General features: G+C 38.2%; 1 protein-coding gene across 1 annotated transcript; it reads right to left on the minus strand.

Moving 5' to 3' along the window:
- Positions 1-16,524: 16,524 nt before the first annotated feature.
- Positions 16,525-19,277, minus strand: LOC113527150 (cytochrome c oxidase subunit 7A-related protein, mitochondrial). Its single transcript, XM_026914697.3, has 3 exons — positions 19,124-19,277; positions 17,499-17,633; positions 16,525-17,417 (listed from the first exon to the last, which is right to left on the minus strand). Exons 1-3 carry the CDS (start codon positions 19,193-19,195, stop codon positions 17,277-17,279), a joined length of 348 nt encoding a protein of 115 aa, XP_026770498.1. The 5' UTR covers positions 19,196-19,277; the 3' UTR covers positions 16,525-17,276.
- Positions 19,278-19,286: the final 9 nt, after the last annotated feature.

Raw genomic sequence — 19,286 nt, forward strand, 5'->3', positions numbered from 1 at the left:
TAAATTACCTTCCTGAGTTTACATGGGCTTCTCAGAGCAAGAAAAACACTAAAATATGCAGGACGAGGGTTATAACTACTGGGTTAAATAACTTGATCATGGCACTGGAATTCCTTTCAGTTCCTGAAATACATGTTTCCTTTGATTACCTGATGAGAGTAACTGCTTCCACAGAGAGTGTGTTTAAATCAGTGTTTCCCATACCAGACACCAGACAGACTCCATTTTCGCTCTTGCTCAGCTTTTTCTATCATGGGTCTATTCTCTGGTTGGCAAGCCATGCTTCTGGCTGTTAGTGTACTATCTGCTTAAACTTGTTTACTTTGGTATTGTTGACTTTAGTATTGTTTTATTGTGTCTGCTGGTAAATTGCTTATTAGTTGCTTGTTAGTATGGCAATGGTGGCTCGGTATTTAGGGCTCTGGACTTCTGATCAGAAGGCTGTGAGCTCGAATCCAGGTACTGTCCCTGTTGGCCCTTGAGCAAGGCGCTTAACTCTCATCTGCTTAGCTCAGTTGTAAGTTGCTTTGGATAAAAGCATCTGTGGATTGTGAACAGGGCTTTCTCTGATTGTGGGTGAGGGTGTATCCACTATAGACACGTTATGTCCCTTCTGCCTGACTCAGAATCATCACAACTCTCCTTCTTTTAGCTAAGTATTACACTTCCTCTTTTAACTTCAGTTATTGTTGTTCTTCCTCTAACATGTGCCTTATTTCAATCTCTGTCCTCACATGTCACAGACCACAAATTCATTCTCCACAATGCAGCGGTTGTACTACCAGCATCCTCATCTACCCACCACTGTTGTCTCAGTCCCAAACAGTGGTGGTAGGTGAACTCTGAACTGCATCAGCTTGCCTTCACTCTCTCCACTTCCAGGCACTGACTGAGCCCAGGATCAATCCAGATAATTCAGCGACCCTGTCTTCTCTGTCCTCTGCCTGTGCTTTCTCTCAGAGAGAAAGTGGCACATCACAACCCTCCTCCTCCTCATTCACTCTCCTCCCTGATGACTTTGCCACCTTCTTTGATGAGAAGATTACCAAAATCTGTCAATCTTTCCCTCCTATGCCTATTCCTACACTGCAAACTTTACCTTTCCCTAGCTCCTTAGCTCGTTTTTCTCCTCTATTTACAGTAGAAATCCTGCAGCTTCTCTTGTCCAGATATCTTACCATCAGTGTGTAGGATCCATTTGCACAGTGCTCCAATGATCAGCAACTACCAACATGTATCATTCTTCTGATTCCTCTTCTGAAAAAAGAGGTTTTGCCCCAGCAAATGCACCCTTTTACCCCATACAATATTTATAGCAATAAGACATTTAGTGTGTTAGGTTTCAGACATTCCTTCATTATCACAAATAACAAAAGTGGTCAGATAGTGTATGTTAAGAAATTATTGAAAGAATCAGTTTAAAAGTTTGCATCTCCCCTGATGAGAGACATCAGCCTACATGTCTCCCAAAGTATCAAATACCTATCTGTCGGGCAGTGTCACAGTTAACGTTTATTATAAATTTATGTCATTTTAGACTTCAGTAGACAGATGAAGTAAAATGTAATATGGATATTTAATTGGGGAAACATATACCTTGTTTAAATATATATAAATAGAGGGTAGGGGTTCATAGACATACACAATTACTACACATAGATTTGATGACATCATTCTACAGATCTACTGACACCTACTACAGATCTAATGACAATCGATACACAGCATACATATTCCCAGAAAATGCAAGGCTGTGTCACAAGACATTATATATGTGTAAAAGTTCTTTGTCAGTGCCTTAAAAGTTACAAGAAGAACTGACATTAGGCTGTGCATGCACCAGACAATTGTCTCTGCATTTATTAGCGAGCTGTGTTAGTCTGCTAGTTTAAAGAATTGATTTAAAGTTCATTTAAGCAAGCAAGGTGGCTCGGTTGTATTGCGGAAAACTTTGCTGAAGCCCCACTGGATTTAATAGAGGTGACAGTATATTTTGGGCTCAGACTTTAGAGGTTTTATTTAAGTTCTCAGATGATATTATGATAAAGGACAATGGTCTTTGCAAAAAAAAAAAAACTACACAATTTAAAGAAAAATACAGATGAGGGTCTGTGGAAGTCTACTTGGGAGTAACACCATGTAACACCTTCATTGACATGGTTGACATGGTTTTGAGTGAACTATATGTATATCTACAACTGATTCCACAGTCCATGAGGGCTGTCCTGTAATATCAGGTCTTACGAGTCTAAATGTACTGTAAATGAAAGACATGCAACAAATGCAGCAATGGTCAGACTTAAAATGACTGTAGTATACAATATGAATGAAAGACTAAATTAAATTAAACACAGCCATATTAATCTATTTGACAGTGATGTTCCACATCCACTATATAACAAATCTATAAACACTTTAGTTGAGTGGGTTGGACAACAGTAACACAACTGACTTAATACAGTAACACAACTGACTTAATACAGTAATACAACTGTTATTTTGGGGAGATTTTAGCATTCAGATTTATGCATATTTAATGTATGAATGTAACAACCACATTAACACATTTGGGAACTACATAACCACAAGTTATGATGCAAATATCAGTTTGTTGTTCTGATTTTTGTTGGTTAAATACATTTATTATGACTTTGTATCTGGGCACTGAATATTGAGGGTGGTTGCAGGGTAAAAGCTTGTACAGTATTGTGTCATTTTAGCCATTATGTTTTCCAGAAGAAAAAGACTGCTGTAATGAACTTAGGTATGACCGCATTTATACATCATCATGTAACATCATGAGAAGCGATGTCAGAAAGTTCCATCATGAAGCCGTCCCCACTAAGGAAACAAAAGGCCATTTTAATATTAGAGCTGCACCCAGCACCACACTCTGTAGGCGTTATGAGGGAAGGACCATGAATTTTTTATCTCAGCGTGAAATATGGAGTCATGTTTTATTGAGAGCTTTAAGTTTAGCCCCAGACCATTGTTCACACCCACAGACGAGAGGAGAGCCTACATCTGCTCATCATGCATGGAGCACTGGGTGAGCGTGGCCCAGACACACCAAAATGTCAAAGAAATGTCTGAAAAATAATAGAAAATAAGGTAAACATTTGTCTTTTTTTCCCCCTTTAAACCTCATCAGATGTCATAAATATTTGAAATACATTTTCTTTGGGATATCATCAATGTCAATGGCGGTGGTGTGCTGAGAATGGTCCATCACCAACGGATCAGCGTTAATAGTGGTCCCGGTTTAGTGATAGGCAAACTGTATAGAACAACAGATATGTAATTATATTTAGTATATTTAGTAATTATGTATCTACAGTGTGACCTGCCATGACAAAATGGCCAATAAATGTAGGCATAAGACAAGTGTACCTAATAAATTGTTTGCTGTAGGTTTTTATGCTGTGACAAATGTTGTACTTTATTGTTTAATGTTAGGAGTGTTTTTAAACAATATCAGTTTTTTTTGTGTTCTGCACTGTTGTGTTGTTTCTGTACAAACAGCATCATAAACCTCATATTCTCATATGCAATACAGTGCCAAAAACAACTCTGTTCAGCGCTGCCATATGCCTAATCGCCAGCCTTTCTGGGCATTAAACGGTGTGTATTTGATTGGGGAATTGGCCAGATCTGCAGGCTCAAGGGCCATTATGGAGCTGCTCACTGTCCAAAGAAAAGCTGCATGGCTATACGTCTATTATACGCCCATCATCAACATCCGCAGGTTCTATTACAAGCGGGAGGAAATAGCTCTTGTTCTGCATCATAATTATGTAAAAGCTCCTTCCATTTGGCTGCGTATGAGGAAATCCAACACATTGATTTGTGGGTGTAATGTTAGGATTAGAATGTATAATGGGATTCTGTAGGGTGAGGCTAAAAAGCGACCCTGCACTACTATGTTCCAGATGATAAGCAGCTGCTAGATGGTGCTTTATCATACATTGCGCACTTTTGTGCCACTCTGCATCAAAGGATTGATCACTAATGTCTGGCACAGCCTTCCAGCTTTCTTTACACTTCAGGACCTTGTCGTGATTTATAGGTTGCACCCGTTCCCCCACACCCATTTTTGTATAATGTATCTCACATTCTTATTCCATTCTCACTCTCTTTCTCTTTCTCTCTCTTTCTCTCCTTCTCTCTCTTGTCAAAAAGACCCATTGGTGAAGTACAGGGTGATTGGTGATTGCTTTAGAAGTACAACTCTGACAGGCATACTTATTAGGCCAGTGGTCTTGGGGCTGAACAACAGAATCTCTCCAGACCCAACTAAAGTGCAGATCAAATAGATTGAACATAATGGACAATGTTGCTCTCTTTTTTACTGCAGTAATTCAAAATGGCAGATTGGTGTGTGGTGTGCAAATAATTTCTAAATGCTATGAATTACCTTCATTATATACACATGTGAATTATATAGTCAGACACAGAATTTGTTAATTATATGTACAGAACAAGACGACACAAGTGGTTGTCACTTTTTTTCACAGGGTTCATTTCACAGACAAATATTACAATAAGTCTAATCTTATTTTATTCCCAAATGATGAGCCGATGCTTACGGAAAATTTAAATGAGAACACAATTACACCAGCAGTTAATATATTTGTTGATACCACAGCCCTGTCAAATTCTCTATTTTCAATTCTCTGATTGGTTGAAAGGTGTTGATTAATTCTCTATAACAGCAGCTCTGACAATTACACTTACTTGTCAGTTACTGTGCTTGTTACAGTATCTTTTCTATAGTAACAGCTTATGAAGGACATTTTATGAAGGACATTCTGCATAATCATAGTACAATAATTAACAAATTTTTGATAATGTATTTCTTTTTTTAATAAAGAAAAACCTATAATAGTAATCTGGTGAAGCTTTTTTTAAAGAGATGTTTATTTAACATTTATGGATAGAGTCTCCAGTATCAGTCAGTAAGTTTTCTGCAATGAGAAACTCTTCAGGACAGAGGACATGCAGTTTTTCATTCCAGTTTTTCAGTAACATGACAAGCTGCATTGAGAGAAAAAAAGAGAGGCTGGTGATGGAACGAATGTTTATAACTTTTATAAAAGTGAAAACAGAAACTAATTTGTTTTGCAGACATCCAAAAAAAAAACCACTAGTAAAGTGTATATCGTATTAGTACAATATGATATTCAATAACTAATTTCACACCACCCTGTAATCAATCATTTTCCGACAAAAACATGCCCCATTGCATTGTATGCCTTATATATAGGCCAAGAGTTATTAATATATGGTGTACAAAAAGCCATTGGAAAATCATAGAATGTGCTAGAACATTGTCTCATCTCATGACACTAGATAAAAGTCATTACAAAACAGGATTGTAATTATCATTTGGTCTTTACTGATTGGAATTTTTGATACTGAGGACATATTTATGCTTTTGAAAGTCTCATGGCTCATTTTCCCTGGCCATTTATTTTGAGATAAGTTATTTTCTGAGAAGGTACTCCTGTTGTTATATTAAACTACACTATAAGGCCAAAAGTTTATAGACACCTGACCATCACACCCGTATGTGCTTGTTAAAAATCCCATTCCAGATTTAGTCCCCCTTTGCTTTTATAATAACCTCCACTCTTCTAGGAAGGCATTACACTAGATTTTGGAGCGTGGCTGTGGGGATTTGCCCATTCAGCCACAAGAGCATTAGTTGGTTCAGGCACTGATATCTGTTGAGGAGGCTTGGGGTGCAGACAGCATTCCAATTCATCCCAAAGATGTTCAGTGGGATTGAGGTCAGGGCTCTATCAGGCCACTCAACTTCTTCAACTCCAACCTTGGCAAACCATGTCTTCATGGACATTTTGTGCACAGGGGCATTGTCATCCTGGAACAGGTCTGGTCCCCTTAGTTCTAGTGAAGGGAAATTGTAATGCTACAGCATACAAACACATTCTATACAGTTGTATGCTAACAAGTTTGTGGTAACACTTTGGGGAAGAACCATATAGAGCTCTGAAGGTCAGGTATCTACAAACCTTTGGCCATATACTGTACTTCTAATGTGAAAAAGTCTGATTCTGAAAGCACCCAAAAGGGTCACATGCCATCAATAATATGTTTCTCTTTATGGACTTTTTTTTTTTTTACACACAGACATCCATGTAGAAGAGCATAATTCTGGATTAGGATTCCCACTTTGAACACAGAGTGTGATTGAGCACTGTTGGGGTCTTTGCAAAAACTTCTTGTGGTGCGCATAATACTGGTTGGGTTCTCAGTCACACACAGGTCACACAGGAAACATAAGTAGGGGAGCTAATCAGCGCTGCAATCACACTTCTGTCTGCTCTCCCCAGGGTTTTGGCAGTGTAATAGCTTATTCTAATGACCACCCTCACTTCCTTTGCACAGCTCACCCTCAGAGACAGTGCATAATGTTATTAAAGTTCACAATCAATTTTGAAAGAAGAAAGTTATGGTTGTTGTTAAATCTTTGAGAAATTAGTTGGGCATACATTATCAAAAAGTTTCAAAGGTATGTAAAAATATAGAGAAAAAGAATGTGATCTCATTGACCTCACTTTATGAAAGAAAATACAAGAGCTTGAGGATACTCTCATCTGGTGAAGGATGAAGGGGTGCAGCATGAACACAAATACTCTAAAAAGGGAAATGAGTTAAGCCCTGGAGGGTTTCCTTATTTACATGCTGGCAGGAGAAAGGGAGAATGTGAGGGTGGTGGATGCAGCAGCTGGAGTGCAAGGGAGATGAGATGTATTGAAGGGGCTCGGGCGCATATGCTGATGTACATTGGTGGCTGGAAGATTGGCACCAAGCTGAAGGTGATTTTGCTGATAGGAAATAAAGAGAGCAGTGTTAATATTTGGTAAGAAGGTAATACAACACATCTGACCCATACAACACTTACAACACACACACACACACACACATATATATATATATATATATATATATATATATATATATGTATATACCCTTGTAAGCTTCAAGGCAATTATTATTGCCCTCTATTATTGCGATTGAATCCAACCAATACCCTCGACCGCAACAACGTTGCTTGCTATTAAAGCTCCCGTCTAAAGTACTAATGGAGCCATGTTGGCCATGCCCCTGCAGCATCAGTGCTCCCTGATTTACTAAAGGTGTGTGTGAGTAAAAGCACGTACAATCTTAATAAAACCTGCAAACAGGGTCTACAGAGGACAAATATCACACCTGGTCCATTTAAGTCATGCTGTTCAGGGATTTTCTACCAAAAGGTATGAAAAAAGTGGTGTTAATGCAAATAGTTTAATTGAGCACATGCTGTGTGATTTTTGAAGTCTGAAACTTACTTTGGGAGCACTGAATTTAATACAAGGCAAGTATTAAACTTGTGGAAGAAGTTTAAGACAAAATAAAACTATTTATCTTAATTAACATTTCTTGAAATTGTTTCTTAATGTTACCACAGTAAATCTGGTTTCATTGTAGATACTCATCACACATTTGCACCTTCAGTGCTTCCAACATTTAATGACATCCTCTGATAAGTTTATTTTAGCATACACCTTATGAACAGAACATACATTTCTCATTTCTACAGTTCTACCTTTTTCTGTTCATATCAAATTTCTATAGGCATCTTACTGCCTTTAATTTGCTAATTAATTCACATGCAATAATGCATACATTTAGTAAGTTTTGGTTAACTCTTCTAGGAGGTTTTTTTGAGTTCTCAACAGGGTTGTTGATCATAATCATAATGCAAAAACCCCCCACTCATTTAAATATTGCTCCTTCCACTACTTTGCATGTGATGTTATTTATACAGGTGCTCCTTGAAACATGCTGAACACTCAGTGTAAATTTTTTATACAGGTTGTAAGTAAATCAGGGCTTGGGTGTGGTGTTGTCCATACAAGAGGCCCATGCCATACCGGAGGCATCACGATACACACTATTCACAAAGAATACACAGTCTGAAACAAGTTATTGTTCATTATGTCTCAGCTCTTGTTCTAAAGCAGGACAAGTCTGACTGCACCATTTCAAAACAAAGTCCGGACAGAGTATTTCAAGGCGTGGGAAGAATCATAATGAAAACAGAATGAATGTATTGCTGATTCATTTCGATCACTTTCCAGCCCACTCACTGTCATTTCATTCTACAGTTTTGGAGCCAATATTGATTATGTCGACTCAGAGCAAAATGAATTCTGTCTAGGAAACTCCAGTGAGCTGAGCTATACATATCAGGCACCTTAGGGAAATGTGAGTAATGACCTCTCCTTGCAGTTGTGTTGATTAACCATAGACTTTCCACCCATGATGTAATGACTTTTTCCATCCTAGTATGCTACTAAAAGCAATAAGAAAGACTCACTTGGTGTCCAGACAGCCCATAAAGTCTATGGGCTGAGGTATAATCTTACTGAGTAGTGTTATTTTCAACTAGAGCATTTAGAGAAGTACTATAGCATCATTCTGTTTCACAGAAAAAAAACATGAAAGTGTGGGAGACCAGAGTAGAGGGATATTAGGATCAGAGAAAGTAATGATTGATACATCAAGATTGATCAAGATGAGCTGAAACAGCCTTCAAGGTGAGAGTAGTTTATAAAACATGGAGCTCAAAAATGCTCCCATCTGAGCTTTCATCATCTGTGTGCTGAATCAAAATCCTTGAAATCACACCTTTGGAAAATCCCATCTGTACTGTGCGAGTTATTGAACAGGCATATGGACGGTGCTGTATTGCCGTCATCAGAGCACCTACACCTCTGAGTGAGTTATATGAAATAATGAAAGTCTAGTGAGGAGTGAGCACCTTGATGTAATTCAAGAGTTGATGTCCTATGAAATATTAAGTTAAAAAAGCCTGCAAAGTCTCTCATGTGTTCACTATGTGCAAGCAGAAGTGCTCTTCTAAGTGTTTAGAAAAAAAACACACACACAGAATGGGGATAGATGCAGCACAAAACAATCAATAACACTCTGGAGAGATAGGATTCTCCTTTCTTTAGTTAAAGACAAATGCATAGTCATTAGCCAGTATAGCACTTTAATTGCAGTGAGTCACCTGCATGTAAATGGCTCAGTTATTTGATTGCAGTGTTGTTTCTGCTTTATAAACACATACGATGAATGAAGGGGAAGTAAATGTTGACAATGCTTCTCTGGCATGGAATGATGGTGTATCCGTTTCAATTCCATATGATTTGATGGAATAGTAAATTTGTTTATATATCATTAAGAGACACTTGCTTTCATTCTGTCTCTGGCCCAGACATCTACTGGAAATATAAAAAAAAGAAACAACAACAACTTCAAGGCCGCTCCTCTGTGTGGTCATTAAAAAAAAAAAAAAAAAAAAAAGGCCATGCACTCTGGCTCTCCTCCTCTGTGGCAACAACCTGGCAATTTCCTGGAACTAAATTCCCATGAGTCTGCTGGACATGAACACATCACCCACTTACTGACCCTTATTAAATAATATCCTGCTGGGGCAAAGGCAGGCCTCAAGGCTTTTTTGTGGACCATGCAGGGCAACTTGACATCTTGAAAATAGCATGGTTTGAAATGACACACGCACATAGAACCTCACCCTTTTTCAACACAATGACAAGAATGCCTGATGTAATACTTAGTTTAATCCCTGGTTGTATAATCCCTTACTGCCTGAAATCTGCTACATGTCAACCACACTACATGTTTGTTAGTTTCTGCTTAGACATGTAGTGTTCAGTCTCATCAAGTACCATTACATGCACCCTTTTTATCATGACCTTCTTTTCTGTGCATACTATTTGAGTAGTTCTTATTTTAGAGCTGCCATAGCTGTGCCAGAGCTGTGGTACAGGCATAAAAATAGTGACCCTCCCAAATGCATTCAGTGTAAATTGGTCTTTGTCACCTTTCTGTGGTAATATCTGATCCTTCACTGCTGGAGTGCTGCATGTGGCTTTTACGTCACAGTAGCTATGTTGACATGCATCCTAATTATCCAGTAATAATCTCACTGCTAGCTCTATCAGGATAAAAGAACTGTTTATGTATACACCCCAGTTGGAACAGAGTAAACCAACTGAGGCTTTGAATCCAAATGAAATTTTTATCCAAGCAAACTAGCTGGATAATTTTTTTTAAATAGACAGTTAAATATAGGAATAATAGCCATGCAAACCATTGTATCTAATTAAATTCAGTATCATCTCTTTGTATGTTTTGCACATGTGTGTTGAAGTCATAGAGCATCTGGGTGCAAATAAAATGGTTCTGGGAAGATATACAGATCAGAATATATATAGTGTGCATATATATGGGGATAGTCTGCAGACTATCCAATTTAGGATAAACAGTGAAATGAATTCAAGTGTAGAAAAAAAAATGTTTTTTTATGTATGAAAAAAATATTGCCATAAATACAGGGTCAACATTTGTAAAGCTGAAAATGTCACTAACTGCATATGTTTTTTTTATTTATTAATGTTTGCTGATTTTTATGAAAGGTTGACTATAATATCAGTCTCCACTGAAACTACAAACTACACTTCCCAGGATCCTCAGCTAGCAAACTACAAACCATATTACATTATCAAGCTGCACGTCTGTTCACAATCACACACACATGCACACACACACACACACACACACACACACACTTGTCTTGCACCTGCATTCTGGAGCTGAGGTTAATAAACCATATTGTTCTGTGTCTAGACATTTCGAATATCAAACTTTCGAAAGTTTGACTTTAGATTTGCTTTTGTTCGCTTGATTATAACTACCTTGCCCTTTCGGTTTGTTTGCCTTGCCCATGCTCAAAAAACTCACCTCTGCGTTGATATTCCAAGCTTCCTTTCTAACATGGAATATAATTCCTGACATGTTAGGAAATAGAAATATTCACAGTAAAAAACAAAATATGAATTTGAAAATGTTAGTACAATGTAGTGATAAGCACAGACCAAACTTTCAGCACCTTATTTACAAACATTCAGAGGAGGCTTTAATAATGGCCCAGCTACTGTATGTTCATGACCAGTGCAGACATTTGCACTCCAATCAAGAATCAAAGGCTGTACCTAAAATGTCTTTTGCATTAAAAAAAAAGTCCTAAGTCTATATAAAATGTGCTATAATTTCATCTTACATGTGAGAACATCATTTCATCTCCAGAGTGCACCAGCCTAAAGCCAAAACCCTCACTTTCCCAAGACGCTTTGAAGTAAAACTTCAGTGGATGCAGTGGATGTCTCTGAAATGTAAGGTAGGAAAAGGGCAATCCTGACATTGTGAATTTGCCTGCAGTACACGCTCTGATCTGGCGCTGTTCTTGCAGAGGCAGATGGTTCCCCCCTCACTCATGTCAGTTTCACAGAGCCGTGTCAATCCTGAGAGGCTGTCGACATGAACCAACTCAACAGCTCTCTGGCAGCCTCACTGGTCCTGGAGCAGTGATTTTATCCCCAGTTACACTCTACAGGTTACAATCTGGCATAGAGTGTCCCATGGTGACTGTTTGGAGAACAGACTTGGCTTGCTGTGTCTGTAGTGGTGGGTGTCTGTCTGTGGAACGGTTGGTGTGGCTTTAAGCCAGTACAAATGCTGTGCCGCTCCCTCCTGCTACCCCACTGTGCAGTGACGAGCTAATGAAGGCTATTCCTGAAAGCCATTCAGTGTTAATGCTGTGCTACTATTTCTGCTAAAGAGTGAATTAAGGAATTAAGGATGGGTTCTTTACACTCAACTATTAACCAACCATTACATTGTAATTTAGGGCTTTTTGGAGTTTCACATTCACTTCTTATTAATGTGACCTTGAATAATTTGAATAAACTTTCAAAAATTTCATTTTATAGCAGCATATCTGTAAAGTCAATGCAAAGTATTCGTTATGGGTGAGAAAAGGTGTGAATTTTTGATTGAGGCTCTGACAAAAGGCATGTCACTAGAAAAATTTCAGACCTTTAATCTCTTCCAAAAATATGCATAGTACTTAGAATATAAATTGGCTTACCACAGTGTTGCTGACTTCTCAAATTTGATTTGAAAGGTGTTGATTAATTACTCTCAGCTCTGACAGTACTTCCAGCTCCAAGGCAAATCATTTATATAAATTTATATTAATGCACTCGGTCAAATATGTTAATGCTCTATACAGTATGTTCTATACTAAAAACATACATAAGGACTTGTATGGCAGAGGCTGTACATAAACACATACTTTATGTTGTCAGGAAAGTCATCAGGAAAGAGGGTGTTAAGCTTCATTTTTTGTCTTATTAACTCATTAACTCGAGAAGCTGGTGAGGGAATGACTATATGTAGATACTATAACCTAAGCAATGACAGCAGCTAACTTGTTTCAGGGATGTTCCACAGCATTAAACGTAACTATAAATGGATAAAATGCACAACATATCATTCTTTAATAAACTAAAATTGTTAGCGCTAACAAATCGCTACGGTATACAAGGAATTAACCACTTTGGGACATGCCGCTATCGGAAAGTAATCACACTTTGGCGTGTTAACAAATAATCAACACCCTGTTGTTGATTATTTTCCTGTAACAGCATTTGCCCTCGTGTTTTATTCCTTACACAGAACACTATGTATTCTCTCTATATGAATATGTGGATCCTTGTAAGTTACAAATACCTAAAGGAGAAAAAGGAACAGTTTGTGATTATTAAAGTATTATCTCAGTGGGGATTCTGCATGGTCTCTGGTGATTTTTTCAGCAGTGGGAGGCAGCTAGTGAGAGAAAATGAACGCAGAGCCTCAAACCTGTCATTTAGATTGTATAACTGTAGATGACAAGAAGTTGCTATTGATGAATGAGTGCTCAAAGTCCTTTCAGCATAGAAAGAATCTTTGGATAATTTCTGCTAAATACTGTTTTCAGAATGATTGTCGACCTTATAAACAGTATTTCATGAAGTCTTTGTGGAGAGAACCACAGCACTGAGTCTCTTCCTACAATGTCTTACAAGGATGAAGACATCTTGGCCATTCCTCCATGCACAACATTTCAAAATGATCAAATTACTTGATATTCTTAGGTTTGTGTATGTGGACCTCTCTTCATTTTAGACCAAGCTGTTCCCATCATTCAAATCCAGATATTGACATGGCCATTTATTTTGTGTCCTGCAGTCATATTGATTTGGATGTTTAATTTGGTTGATTCATATTCTACAGTGGGTTTGGGTGCTTCTCCTTGGTGTTTCTCCTCCTTCTCTGCCAAATCCACTTTTTTCCAAACATTTTCCAATCTGACTGCTGAAGCCATGGTCCACAAAGAGCTTACAAAGCCTGTATGGTACCTTATATTTCAGAAAATATAAGAAGAGGGGCATAAAAGAATTTCAAAAACATTAGATGTATCACGGAACACTGTAAAGGCCATCAACAGCAAGAGGAGAAAATGGAGCACCATAGTGACCTCACCAAGAACAGGATTTCCCTCCAAAATTTACAAAAGGACAAGACAAAAACTTACCAGGGAGGCTGCCAAAAGACCTACAGCAACATTAAAGGAGCTGCAGGAATATCTGACAATTACTGATTACTCTCTGTATGTGACATATGTATTCTTCATATGTCTGGGCTGTGGGGTAGGGTGGCTTGACAGAATCCATTTCTCACAAAAAAACATCCAAGCTCAACTAAATCACCCCAAAACATGTCTGATGAAAACAAATCCAAAGGGTATAATAACTCCTAAAGATATATTTGGAGAAAAAAAAAGAAAAGAAAAGAAAAACAAACATTGCTTTTTGGCTGCTTTTCTTCAGCCACAACTGGGGCTTTTATCAAGGTGGAGGGAATCATGAATAGCTACAAATACCAGTCGATTTTAGTGCAAAACCTTCAGGTGTCTGCTAGTAAGCCGAAGATGAAAAGGAATTTCACCTTTCAGCATGACAATGACCCAAACATACATCCAATTCAACAACGGAATAGCTTAACCACAAGAAGATCAATGTTTTTGAATAGCCTAACCAGAGCCCAGACCTGAATCCAACTATAAACCTGTGGGGTGACCTGAAGCGGGCTGTGCACAGGAGATGCACTTACAATTTGACGGCTCTAGATTGTTTTTGGATGAAAGAGTGGGAAAATATTGCCAAGTCAAGATGTGCCACTCTTTGACTTATCCAAAAAGACTGAGTGGTGTAATAAAATCAAAAGGTGCTTCAACAAAGTATTAGTTTAGGGATGTGCAAACGTATGTACCTAGGTTATTGTAAGTTTTTTAGTTTTCTTTTTTTTTTTCTAAAAAAGATTCTGATCGTTTTAAACTCTTTTGGTATACTTTGCAATTTCACATTAAAGGTGGGGAAAGATCTGACATAATTTATCTTAGTTTTGTTTTTTCACTTCACAAAAACCTGCCATTTTAACAGGGGTGTGTAGATTTTTTATATCCATTGTATAGTTAGAATGATGACTGATAAAGTTCAGAAGCTTCATTTTGTGAGTTGCTCACAGGACAAGCTTCTTTCATGCAACTTTGTGTTCTTCTGTGCCTCCCTCACTATTACTATGTGCATGTGCCCTCTTTCTGGCAAAAGTATGACCATTTGAACCTATTATACATATTATGCTCCTGATTGCGCTTTGTTAAACTGCTTATGCACTGTAGAAAATGACATCTTAGCAAGTGAAAAAAATCTTGAATATAGTAAAATTTATCTAGCATTTCCTATTATAAGATTGCCACAAACATAAAAATATATTGCCATAAACATATAAAAATAAGATTATTGATTTAAAAAAAAATAGCCCACAAGAAAGACAGTACATCATGTTGAAGGCAGCATGTACACAAACAGATACAGATAAATGAGGTACATTGTTATGAAGCGAGCATGGAAAGGAGCCTGATAGATGAAACGTTAAACAATCACAATCAAAACTCATTGTGTGTGATTGTACACTGGATCGGGTACTTCATTACATGAAGTGATGCTATTTATTAGTTGATTATTTTGCGGTGATAATGATTAATTTATTTCATTGCATAACAAAGCCACTGAATGTTTTTTTTAAGCCAAAACAGTAACACATTAATACAAAGTCTTTAGGAAAACAAAACTCCCCAAGCCTTACCATTCACATTGAGAGTGCATCCCCTAAAAAAAACTCCTGATTCAGTAACCATGCTCTGGAAGTGTTCCCTACTACATTTGGAAAGGTCCAGGAATAACGTGTGAGAGAATGGGGGAAAGTAAATGACAAATTGTTCTGGAAAACACACGCAAGCACATATTCCCCACAGCAGTGTGAGAACAAGCTTGTCCGAGCCAAGAGAGCAGCAGGGCTGCAGATGGAGAAGAGCAATGGCTCTCCTTCAACCAGTCAGATCCACAGGCTGGGGGGTCTCACACCAATCCGACTCCCAGCTCCCTGCACCCCCGCAATGTCTGCTCTTTCCCTGCTCTTTCCTTATCCGCTGGATCACTCTAGTTTTTTGGGTTTTTCTGATGAGGAATCACAGGTCAGTGAGGTGTGCAAACTATAAATTGGGTGAGAGAAGGTGAGAGAACATATTTTTTTATCCACAATAGATAGATACAACAGATAATAATCCACAGTAAATGGGTGGAAGAGAAAGAGACAAACAGGGATAGAGTGAGGTGTCTAAGTTTCCTGTGCAAACCAAACCAATTACCTTCTCACACCTAACCTCTTACACTCGTTACCAGTCGCACCTGCTGGCAAATTGACTTAGATGTAAAATCAATATCATTGGCAAAGTCATTTGTTGGATTAAAATTAATACATTTCTGGGAAATCAGGACACACCTGGAAAGCGTCCTTATGTTTCCATAGTTACAAGATTTCTCTTACATCTCAGACTCAAACTGAGGAAGATTACCATTGATTGGCAAGGAATGAAAAGTCTTCGTCTCCAGACCATTACTGAAACCTCCAAAGTGTTTATTGATTCACATTTAACCATCCATGTGCCTATTCTGGATGCAGTCCAATTAAATCACTACACCAGTTCAGTCTTTGTCATGCTTTCTTTGTCTGTATCTGCGCACAATTTGTGGTTTGGAGTGGAGCTTTTAAGCCTAGTGTGATGGATCATTTTAGCTGCTGATGACTCTGTCTAGAGCTGGGAATAAATTGTCTTTCATTACCACAGACGTCAACCCATAGCAAATGAATTATCGTGTCTCATTGTCATAGACTGCTTTGCACCGCTTTGTATTGTGACAGCCTATCAAACTTCAGCCAACAGTCACGCAAGCTGTCAGCTTCATCATGTATTATTACCACTGACTGCAAAGAAATTTATGAAAATAAGATCCAGAGGAACAATGCACCCCTGCTGTCATCAGTAGTATATACAAAGTTCCTGATCATTTTGGCTGAAAAAAGAGAGACACATTTAAAAGTCTTTTGTTTGTCACTGAATCCTTTTACAACTGTGTTTCAAACTCTTGTTGCCATGTGAACGAGTGGAGTGACACATTCAGAGGCTCAGAAATAAAACAGAATAGATCATTTTCTGTGACCAAAATAAAGTTTATCTGAATAAGGAAGGAAATGCACAAATATTCATCCACCTGTATTATCCATTATTTAAAATAATAATAACATTTTCAATAAACAAGGACATTCATATTGCTCCCAACATGAACGTTATTTCTGTTCACTAGAAAGTGCTCTGCTATACCCGACTCACCTCTCATGCACTCGCTGCACTAACATACCGTCATATTTATATTGAATTGATTCACAGAGGTGAGACTGGTTGCATTAAAATGCAGCAGCAATCTACAAAGCTGCGAGATACAGGTTCCTCCCTTGTTTTTTTTTTTTTCACCCGTCAGATGTTTCTGCAATCTCATTCTCAAAACACTCCATCACTGACACCTCCACGTAACCCTAGCTTAAATTTAGTCTGGGCTCTGCATGACCACTGTGTGTGAATGGAATTTAAATACAGAGAAACCTTTACATCCTCCACTATAGGAAGTGCTTTCACTCTCAAATATTTGTAAATGAATAATAAATATTTCCCATTATTTTGAAGATACACTTATTGCTGCTAGAGAAGCTAACCCTTTGTACCAACTGGAGCTTTGATCAGTACAGCAGGACTGTTCACTGTAAATGAGGTCAGAAGAAGTTCAGAGTTCTCCCCATAATCTTCACACATAACTGCCATATGTTACATGATGATAAATATATCCAGGAACATATTACAGTTCATGAATACCAATGTGAGGACGTGCAAACACGCTGGGAGGCCTTTACTTATTCTTAGGCTGTGCAGCTATGTAAAGAGCCACCAAACAGTACAGAGCACCTCCGACGGTCAAAGCCATGGTGGTCCTGTACAGGAGTCGGTCAGGAACACCGCGCTTAAGGTGCACCGGGATCCCATCTGAAGACTGAAAGACGGAGATTAACCCCATTATTAACAGAACATACATCACTCCAGTAATATTTGAATATTTTCTTAATGTGCATACCTGAAATATCCTCTGGAGGTCTGGAACCCTGTTGGCACCCATGTACTCTAGAGAAGCCCCAGACTCAGAAATCACTTTGGTTGGAGTAGCAAAGATCAATGTAGAGGCTTCAGAGGGTATACTTGACCTTAAACCCTGGAATCACAGGGTTACATTCATACAACTGAATTACATTCAGTTCAGATCAGTTAAAACAGTTGTGTTATTGTTGTCCAAACCACTCAACTAAACACTGTTTATAGATCTGGGTGGGGATGTGAAATGTCTCTGGAAAATAGATCAATATGTCTGAGTTTAATTTAATTCAGTCTTTTGGGGTAATTTCATGTCTGATCATCAGTGCATTGCATCATTCCTTTACAATAAGTCTAGACTCTTGAAACCTGATATTAGAGGCCAGCCTCCAAAGACTGTGGGATCAGTTGCAGACAAATACACTAAACATAGCCCTAGGACAACTGAATGATGTGGATACAATGATAAAGCTGGAAATATCACTAGTCTACCATTAGTCTAATACATGCCTAGGCCTTTAATTACATTTATCGTATGATTTTTTTTTTTTAAATCCCCTGTTCATTCTGATATCTAATTCATAACAAAAACCCAAACATCATTAAAGCAAAGAATAATTCAGACTAATGTATAGATAGAGTTGTTTAAAACTATCCAGTGACAGGTGGCTGGACCAATGCTTAGCCAAACAAGTAAGTTGCATTTGAGATACTGCGGCACATAATATAATTAATATTTTGCTATTAAATGGAAAAATCTGGTTTCTGCTGAAACTTTTCAGTTCTATCCACTAGGAATGGACCAATCCCATGGAGAGTGTCAGTATTAGGATCAATACTGGCCTAATTGCATCAAATTGGCACATTTGTGGTGTGACTGACACAACACAGATCTTCCTTGAGAAGACAGGACACAATCTGTGTTGTGTCCCTCTGCATTGCATAACTTGATGCAAAACAGAAGTTTGCAAAAAAAAAAAAAAAAAAAAGTCAGCTCGGTTACTGTGAGGATGTCAGTAGCACGTAAGGGACGATACTGAGAGCTCTGATATCAGTATTGTATCACAAATGTAAAAAGTCAGATCAGTACATCCCTACACTCTTAAAATAAATAAATAAATAAAAAAATATTCCACTACTTGTCACTGAGGTGGTACCCTTAAGCATATACTTTCTGTACCTTTATTATTCATCTTCTACCTGGAAAAGTGCATAGTGTATTTTAAAGCTTCCAGGTGAAAGATCACTGCAATTATACAGAGAGATTATAGATAATTATAGAGAGACAGTATAAGGGTACCACCCCAACAACAAGGAAAGGGACAGTTTAGTAGCTTTTGATTCTGATTGTACTCTCCACCCTCCATTTTCCTGCCAAAGCCGCAAATCAGGTACTGTACTAAGTCACGACAGATTCATTGCAAAACTGCATTGACTGAATTCAAAAATCACAACAAAAAATCACAACCAAACATGACAGATTCAATGACAGATCCCAGGTCACGACACTGTTAGCTTTCCCAGCTAGCTCGCGCTGCTCCAGTTAGCCAAAGCAACGATTATTTTAGTCCAGTAAAATCTTTGATGAAGATAAATGTTTGTGTAAATTACCTGAGGACTGTACGCCGTAGATGACACAGACCCCGTCAGCCTCTGAGTGAAACCGCTGAATTTGTAATACATTTTACCGGCTGGGTGAAAGCGACCTCAGCACAGTATGTCGCACGCGACCGACCGGCTTTTTCGTCCTTCCGCTTCCCAGAGTCTGTCCAAC

The sequence above is a fragment of the Pangasianodon hypophthalmus genome, chromosome 12 (genome assembly GCF_027358585.1).
Source record: "Pangasianodon hypophthalmus isolate fPanHyp1 chromosome 12, fPanHyp1.pri, whole genome shotgun sequence".
Classification (NCBI taxonomy): Eukaryota; Metazoa; Chordata; class Actinopteri; order Siluriformes; family Pangasiidae; genus Pangasianodon; species Pangasianodon hypophthalmus.